Below are 9,814 nucleotides of genomic sequence, written 5' to 3' on the forward strand. Positions count from 1 at the left end.
CCATTAATTGCATATGCAAATTTTGTGTTTGAACCAATCAAATCGATGGATTAACATAATATGCTGGTATACTATTATTAAGCAATAACCGCTCGCTGAAGGCAGGTATACAACGAGATAATCGCCCCATAAACTAAAGCAATTCGCGTTAATACATTCGATTGTTTATTTACAAGATCATTGTAACAAATACAATATTCTTTCAGCAGAGGAATATAAAATAAAATTATTCATTGAAAAGTGAGTCCAAAATGAAAACTTCAAAAAATACATGGACGGTAATTTTTTTTTTTTTTTAAATTTTCCAGTACATCATATTTATTGGGCACAATAAAACAAATACATGCGATGAAATGCAATAATAAATGAATATTAACTCAACCGAACTTCTACAGATTGTCCAAAAAAAGATTTATTGCATCTAGAATAGTATATTTTTTTGCACCGAATTTCAAAGAAAAGCAATCAACCCCAGTATAACACTCGGGGATGAAATCCTCGTGTATAAAATCTGAGTGACAAAATTCACGAGTAAAAAATGTCAGCAAATATATCCCTGCGTCAAAATTCACGTTAACAACATCCAAACATGGAGCCAAAATAATTTAGATCTACTTCAGCATCCATGACCCAGACGACAAAACTTCCAGAAATAAATTCACGCATACAAAATGCCGGCTACAAAATCCCCGTGTACGAAATCCTGGGGATACAATTTCCGCTAACAAAATCCCAGCGACAAAAATCGGGGATAACATTTTGTGGGACAAAATTCCTAAGTACATTATCTCAGTCTATTCTAAGCAACACTATGACCATGGAGTTATAATGAGAAAACAGCACAATAGTTACATGGGGGTAACAAAATTTTGAACAAATAGATAATGTCATGGCAGTGCTCATAACGTGAGCTTTACTGGAATTAAAGTTGTTCTTGTTCCATTCTCGAACCATGGACGTATTCTATTTTATCTCAAGCTCGAGCGAACGCTCCAATCATGGAAGGTAGTAGAACTTCTACTTTCCATGCTGCAGTACACAACTGAATGGTCCGAGAATGGAAGACGTTGACCTTCACGAACTACCGGACAAGTACACTACGTGTATTTGACTTTTCGGTAGGGTTTACCTTAGCATTAGTTGTAATGACGTCATGTGGGGAAGGAGAAGACAATTCAAACTCACTGAAATACGAGGCTTGCAAACAGCATCGGGAGTAGGTCCCAGGCGGGGATCAGCATGATAAAGTACATGGAGCAACATTTTCAACTTTATTATACAGTGTATCGTACAATATATATGCATATATATCTGTATCTAATTTGTTTATAGGTAATCAAAAAGAGAAAGGAAAACACATACTATCTGCATGATCCAAATTTATTACATAACCCTAAAGTAGTGAGACAATTTGTCTAGAAAAAATGAAACACTATACTTCGCAAAAAAATGTTTTCCATGTATTTTTTGTTCATATTAACTTAACAAATAAAATTGATAATTCGCCTCGAAAAGAAATTATAAAATCAATTTAAAAGTTGTTTTCTTTAATTTAATTTTTCATCGGTCAAATAGAATACTGATCTAAAGATTATTAGTTATTTCTGATTTCCGAATTGATGGTGTGTTACCAAAACAAAATAATTATGCTAATTATGTACATGTAATTATCTACGAGCACAAAAGACAAATACTTCCCGATTTGAGCAACATTTGGCCCAACTTTAACACAAACTTAGCTCATTGAAAATAATTCATTTTATTGAATAAAAGTTCAATTAAACAAAAAAAAATCCTTAAGTATCATTGCAGCACTAGTCAAACATACATGGTTCACACTTTCTAACTGTACTATTTAAATTTTTACAAAGTATTTTTTAGGGTTTATTGTTAATATATCCTCACTGAAATCATCATTCCAAGTATTTCCTCACACCTTCAGAACAGGCAGTAAGGGCAGGTCCGTACATCATTAAAACTCACTGAAACATTTACGTGACTATTACCTTTTATTTTAAGAAGATTGGAAGCTGGCTAAAATGAGCTTTTAACTATTTCATCTCTGTAATACATAACATTCTGACCAGTTGCTTAGGAATTATACATAGTTACATAGCATAAATACAAATGCAATGTACATTAAATGTAGTATATTATATTTTCCTGTAATGCAGGTGTATATATTTTAAGCTTTTTTGGTTAGTAATGGAGAGAGTTCATTGTCAATTAATGCGTATTTTTAAGTGACAAATACATTTTTATCCTAACCCTTCTTATTGTTTTCCTATTTGTTTTTTTCTTCTAATTTCACTTCAGTCTTGAGTTGCGCGGTTTCTCCACTTCGTCGAATCCCGTTCTGAACTTGACTTTGACTTGTTCAACTAAATCTTTCCGATCTAGTCCCTGAAGTAAGTGAATAAGTGCTGCTGGGTCATTTTTTGTTAGATGTCCTGTTTCGTACAATTTCCGAAGCAAGGCATATGGTTGCTCTTTTTTGAGTTTCTCTCTTGCACCCTTTTTAAAAGGCGGTTTTAGTGTGTCGGTCCTATCAACCAGGGTCTTATATTCTGATGAGAAAAGAGAATATACTAAATGCAAATATACTATTGTATTGTAATTTAAATGGACACTACTTGTTGTGTGAAGTGTGGCGTCGTCAATTGGAACGCTTTGCTTATATCATTTTGCTAAATTAATCAATAATAAATATCTCTTCAAAATAGTTTTTTTTTTACATACAGAAATTGTGCTTGACATACAGAAATTGTCTACCAAAATGAACGCAGTGTACTCAGGGAGAGAGCAATCGCCATTTTAATTTGAAGCAATATAGTAATCATGTATGGCGGACCACAACAATCACCCACGACATTGGCCCACGCACGATATTACTATGTAACAACAAAGAGGACGTACGACGTAAAGTATGAATTAAATATGACCCGATTGTAAAAAAATACACGTGTTTGCTAGTCACGTGCCTTGCTCTATTAGAACTAATACTAATTTTCTCGATATTTTTCAACCTTCGACACCTTGCTGAGACTCTTGACTCACGTCCCGAGGAACAGTTAGAAGAAATATAACAAAACTACGCCCCTTATTTAGGCATGCGTAAAATAGCAGCGACGTTCCGAAAACCACAAACTGTGCTCGACATTGTATTTTCAGTTATATAAAGACAGAAAAAGATATACAAATAAATAAGTTTGAAACGGCTATTGTAACAATCGTCGCGCAGAACATGTACAAGTATGTATTGTACATGCGTTGTATACGTCACTATAGGTCCCATGTAGAACACGACGCGGATCGATGACTGCAGCGCTTTCCGCGCTGGGGACAATAATTGTATTATTATACCAGACAAAATATCATTGTGTAACACGCAGCATTGTAAGATCACTCCCGCCTAAGACTTCAATGACAACAATTATATCTACATTGACATATAACTGTGTCATGACACTTCCAATGATTTGTATGTATTTATATACCTTCCAATATTACTTAAATATACATGTCTTTATATCATCTACTAAAGGGCAGTGGTGAGGCAATAGCCGAATGAATAAACCTTGTGATAGGTCAGCAGGTAATGGTTCATCTTGGAATCGGGACCAATTGTTATTTATACCACGGAATAAAACCGTAGTGGTCAAGTAAAAAGGAATTTGTGTGTCGTGCCGTGTATCAAATATGACATACCGCTGATTTCTTTGACTTGTCATGTCATGATTCGTTTACTGTAAATATATATGTTAGTCAATCTAAGGTCCGTGTCATTTTAAGAGAGTCTACAGCCGCTTTACAATTGTGGTGTCCATTCATCACTATGATACAACATGCATTATACCTCCTGATACAAGGTACAATAACATAATTTTATAATGTAATTCCTGATTCCGTGCTGTTAAATGATGACTTAGTGTGCATACGCATGTGTCAATGGTATTTAAATGCAATAGAAACCCCCTTCTTGCACAATGGCAATTGATACTTCGGATATATAATCCCTTAGTACTTCCCTGTGAATAAATAAATGAAAAATCACTCATAACTATTTGAGTCTTCTGCATTTTGTCTGAAATACCTGCTCATTCAGCAATGAAATCATGATGCCCCCTGAATTAAATTTTATTATATTTTGTACATAAACAACTACTTTGTGGGAGAATAGTAAGCTATACCTGCTTTACTATTTATTTTAGTTCTAAAATGATTATAAACATAATGTGTTCACTTACCAGCATCGATGTCAATATCCTCTGCCAAGTCGTGTAAAAAACATAAAAAGGGGTCAATTTTCATTGCCATTCTTGTTGAATTATAATCTTGTGTATGTTATGTTGCACTGCTGCAATAAAGAATGCAAATATACAGAAAAACACAACATTTCAAGTTGATATTTTTTTAATAAACTTACACAATTAGATTCGCTGGAGTAATTTGTGAATGTCTCGTTGAATAAAACCAGTATCTAACAATTTTCTGTAGTGCACCAAAACATAATGCAAACCCGTTTTACAGAAACTTTAATTCATTCAGCTTTTTGATTATGAAACAAAAATAGTTTGAATGATACAATTCACTCCTCCAAAATTAAACTTAAGTGACTATATTCTTAAATACTGACTACTAGAAATATACTTTCTTGTTATCAGAGAAAAACGGCTCGTTAGAAACGACTCGATGCCAACGAGCCTGAAGACAATGATCTCGTTATCTATATTTCAGCCAATATTAAATTCGTAATAAGGGACGTCCATTGTGTCAAAGGTGAATTTACCAAATATGACGTATTTCCATAATGGAAAGATGAGTATTCATCTATAAACTACTCATATCGTGTAAGTGTTTCAAAAGTATTTTAATATTGCCATACTAGTCTTGAAAATCGAAACGGTGGTAATCAGACTCTAGCTTGTTGTGTCAGAGATGAATATTTAAAACTTTCCACGTGTTCTCGATTAATAGCGTGGAAGAAATATGTGACTGACTTTAGTCTGCGATGCCAGGTCATTTCGTCTGGCAAATATTCCCGTTATCATACCAAGCATTTGTTTGCATATTAAAATTACTATTTATGATTTCAGTTGACGCTACTTCAATATCTGAGGCGATTTCTGTAAATCTATCGTAAATTTGTACACTTGCGTGTGACACATTCAGGTATATGAAATCACTAAGTTTAGACACACTTGACTAATATACTTATTTACCAGCCACAAACCTCCTGGGCACAATATACTTTCGACTCATTTTTGACTGCCTGTGGCTGTTAATTGTGATATTTGTAATTATTCATGAATGTTGATTCAATGTAGAATGCGACACTGATATCATGATGTAATGTCACGATAAAGTGGATGCAATCGTATAGATAATACTGGCACAGGACTGCAGTTATAGTTACACTACAAACGTAATACTACCCATAAAATAATAGTACACTATTGATAATACTGATACTTTTTTGTAATAGTAATACTGTAATATAAATCTATGGTAATGACGTAAAGAATATATTTTTGTAAAATACAAATATTACTCTTATATTGTCACATTACTTCATTTTAGTTTCAGCAATCGTACTGACAATTTTACTCATCGCGTAATACTAACCATATTGATAGAGTGAACTTGAAGTTTTACAAATCGCGTAATACAGAGAAACTGCATAGTATCTGCAAGAGTAATACTTTAATAACACTACAATAGTGACACCGTAATACCGATTGCACTTGTACAGTAACACTGAAATAAAATGATTGTATCTCTGCAATTATCAAACCAATACCAATCGCAATGATATGACGATGTTTTGATGCATATATAGTGTGTATAAACTACCCATTGATCATGATAGAGTACCAGTTCTTAAACAAATTTGAATCACCGAGCGCCAGGTATGTTATAACAACTATAGCCATTGTTGGCTGAACTTTGATCAGCCCATTGTATATATTGCAATGCAGCAACATAAACGCAATGAAACTTGAAGCTTATTTTCTCGTTCATGAGCCGAGTGTTTCTGAATGTACATAAACATTTCTGTTATCGAATACACATCACCCCTCTAACAGCCATGTCATGTTTGTGTTTTGTGTTTATAGAATGCAAAGTGAAAATACCTTCTGAAAACGTCAGACTGGAGCGGACTCGATGTCGACTGTCACGATGTCTGTGAACACGCGATTAGTACCTGGAATTGTTTGGTTACTACATAGAGACAATATTTCATTGTTGTCGATCCGCTCCGCTAGGATTATCCTTAACTTTAGTTGTGAGTGATTTTCTGTGTCTTCGAGTAATAACACTCCCGTGGTCTTTTCGTCAAAACTTGACAGGCAGGCAGGTCACACCTAAAATTTTACAAAACAAAACAAATCCTGGCCCACCGTTGACATAGGAACAGCCCACATACTGATTTTTGATTAGCTTCGCGTAAAATGTATCTCCTCTTGCAAATATATGACTAAAAACTTCAGATATAGCCCATTCAACTAAAAACCTCAGACATAGCTCATTTTACTCAACTTAAGTGTGGAAACAAAATTACTATCTGTTTTTTGATATCCTTTTTCATTACCGAAAATTTGACCTCAAAGCAAAGTTGGCGTGACTTTTCACCAGTAATGGCTTATTACTCTTCTGTGATTTTTTTGGCAGGGTCTATTTAGTTCATACTTGGTATGCAGGTCATACCGTCACTCTCCAGTTGGATGGTAAAATCGGAAACAAACTGCTGTCCCACCGATGCCATGACAACAGCCAAAAGCTGATTTTTGAATAGCTTTGCGCCAAATGTATCTCCACCTACAATTTTAGGATTAAACACCTCGGCATAGCTTATTCTATTCAGCTTGAGTATGGGCACATAGTTGCTATTCGTTTTTTAATCTTGTGTTTTATAAACGATAAATTTAACCTCAGATTTGGGCTAACTTTTCACCGGAAACCGATTTTTAACACTTCTGTGTGTTTTTTTTGGCTGTGCCGATTTCGTTCATACTTTGAAATAATTTCTGACCCACCGTTGGTCACAGCACAATTGACATCCTAAAGCTGACACAGACTGGTGTAACATTCTCTTAGGTAAACGAGTACGAATTCTCATTTGATTACCTTATATTTTGGTCAAGATTATCATTTGAATGGTAGTAACATAGTAACTTAGTAATAAAGCACACAATTACTAAATGCAAGATGTCGGGACAACTCGCTTGTCCAGGGTCCGCAGCTGTAGTTTTGTGGTTAATTGGTGCGACGCGATAGTAGGGAAAAGCGCAATATTTATTTATCGTTGGTGGCGTTGTTTAATGTGCTACATGCTGTTAAAGATAACCTCTGGCTGTCATTGTTTACTATTCTCTACATGAGAAGAAAATAGACTGCATTGGCGACGAGAAAGACGTCAACTAGTTTGCATTGATGCCGACCCAGATATTGCAACATTGGCTTATTTTCGCATACACAGTTATCTTACTATAGCAGAACATTATATTCCTGATTTCGAAAGGAAACATTTCATTCATGATAAATGCTTAGTACTTTTGACACCAATTACGAATAAACGGTGATGTGCTAACAAACGTCGCATATTACGAGAGTTATGATCGGTTTAAGAGACTTACACATAATCATTATATTCCCATTGTTGTTGTTCTCATTGTTCCAATTGGTAACGTTAGTTGCATTTGTTATAGCTTTATAACAGCATTAGCAATAATGTTGCAATAAGGGTATCTAACATTGACTCAATCATCATTCACTTTACACGTTTATATGACGGTTTTCTGTTGTTGTTATTATGCAACGTGTAGTTGCGCCTTGTCAATAAATAAATAAGGATTCTTGTAGACAAGCTTAAGAGCATTAACTAGTATCAATCTGCTGCGTAACAAAGGGTATCGATTACGATTTATACCATTCATTAGTTAAATATTTATTAAATTAATATTTAAAAGCGGTAAAGCTTAAAAACACAACTTATAACTAATTAAAAACACCAGAGCAACTGAAATGTATAAATGATATGTATGGGTAAAAGTGCCATAGTCATCAAGATATCAAGATATCATTTTGATATATCTACTTCATACCAGAGTGTGGTGCATTCTAATTTGATATAAATGATGTAAAACTGAATTCATTTAACTTTCAAGTATTTCAGTCATTTACCAGTTTATATACTGGTAAACAGGGCACTATATATTAGAATCACAATGGTAAGTATAGTATACAACATGCATGAGCTGCCATGTTCTCTCCATCACAGCAAAAACTATATGATAAAGTCTAGCGATATTTTTGTAATCAACCCCCCTAATATCACACATTTAATTCTTTTAACGATTCCTTTCATTAGTGAACAGCGCCCTCACTCAGGGGTGGAATATTTAGTGTTTGCAATGACTTATTGCAATGTTCTATCTCATTATTTTCAGGATACAGCCTGATATTTGTTGATTTCTTGGTTGTTCAATTATGGTTACAATTTTTGTGGTGTGCGGAAGATGTGTTTATAGGTTGTTGAGTCATTGTTTAGACACCCTGCAGCTTGAAATGGTATGCTCTAAATAAAAATGTTATATGACGGTGTCTTCTAAAAACATGGCATCACAATGATTTCTGTTTATTTACTACTGTTGTAGATCCTGAGAACTAGCCACTGAATGTGATTTCGGGAATAAATGGTTTTCTGAACAAGCTTTATTAATTATTGCTGGCAATATTCCAGTATACATTTGGCGCAAACTGCGACACCAAATATAGTAGTTGTATTGTTATGCTTCTTAAATAATGTTTACAAATGCCTTGAAACAGATTCAAATATAAGGATATGGATTTTAAAATATTAAGATGAAATAGTGTCCAACAAATTAATTTGTATATGGTATATTTATTTTAAAAATTCAGTGAAAATATTATAAGATAAAATAACTTAAATAGAAATATTATGTGTATTTTTGGATATGGAAACTTGGCTGGCCCACTCAAAAATATAAAGTTGTGAGGTCTGCAGTTCTTTGGTTTTTCTTTGTGTTTTTTTATTTGTGAAAAAAAATTGTGAAAGGTCTGCAAATAATAAAACACTCACAGTGCACGGCTAGTTCACCAACATGTCTTTTGCTTGAATGTTTGGGAAGGTTCGTCTAAAAAAATAAAAATAGAACAGACTAATATATATATATGTTTAATTTGTTTAAAATATTCCTCTCATGTAAATAGCGCCTTCACTCAACAATATTTAGAATGAGTGTTTGGTCAAAAGTTTGATGAGTCAGTTGGATCTATTGGCTAAGCTTGTTGTACATAGATGCAAATGAGTATAGGAACCATTAATGCTGTAGGGTGTACTGGGAGGGGTGGAGGATTTCATGTTTGTAATGACTGGTTGTAATGCGGTATCTCGTTGTTTTGAAGATAATATTTTTTTATAATATTTCAGAACTAAAGCTCAATCACTACCTGAGACATATATCGTACATGTATTCACTGCTCCTAGGCTACAAAATCTATAGGAACAAGTTAAAAGTCATCCCATAGTATGTTTTCAGGTGAGTGAATTGTATACCTTCATTAATTAAAGCATAACTAGATACTCACTGCTTGTAATATTAATGAATTAATTTTAATAATTTAATTTAATTTCAGAATTAGAGCTGAATCACTGCTTGAGAAATCATATTTTAAAAGATTTCAACTGTGGCTAGACAGACCCCCCCCCCATGGCTACAAGTTATAAGTCATGCCATAGTATGTTTTCAGGTGAGTGAATTGTATACCTTCATTAATTAAAGCATAACTA

The 9,814-nt window shown here is 33.9% G+C and overlaps 1 protein-coding gene across 1 annotated transcript; it reads right to left on the reverse strand.

Moving 5' to 3' along the window:
* Positions 1-2,180: 2,180 nt before the first annotated feature.
* LOC144350700 (uncharacterized) lies at positions 2,181-6,202 on the reverse strand. The gene is made up of 3 exons (XM_078008802.1): positions 6,135-6,202; positions 4,248-4,357; positions 2,181-2,567 (listed from the first exon to the last, which is right to left on the reverse strand). Exons 2-3 carry the CDS (start codon positions 4,315-4,317, stop codon positions 2,308-2,310), a joined length of 330 nt encoding a protein of 109 aa, XP_077864928.1. The 5' UTR covers positions 4,318-4,357; positions 6,135-6,202; the 3' UTR covers positions 2,181-2,307.
* Positions 6,203-9,814: the final 3,612 nt, after the last annotated feature.

This window comes from Saccoglossus kowalevskii, unplaced genomic scaffold (genome assembly GCF_978046115.1).
Source record: "Saccoglossus kowalevskii unplaced genomic scaffold, keSacKowa6.1 SCAFFOLD_165, whole genome shotgun sequence".
Taxonomy (NCBI): Eukaryota; Metazoa; Hemichordata; class Enteropneusta; family Harrimaniidae; genus Saccoglossus; species Saccoglossus kowalevskii.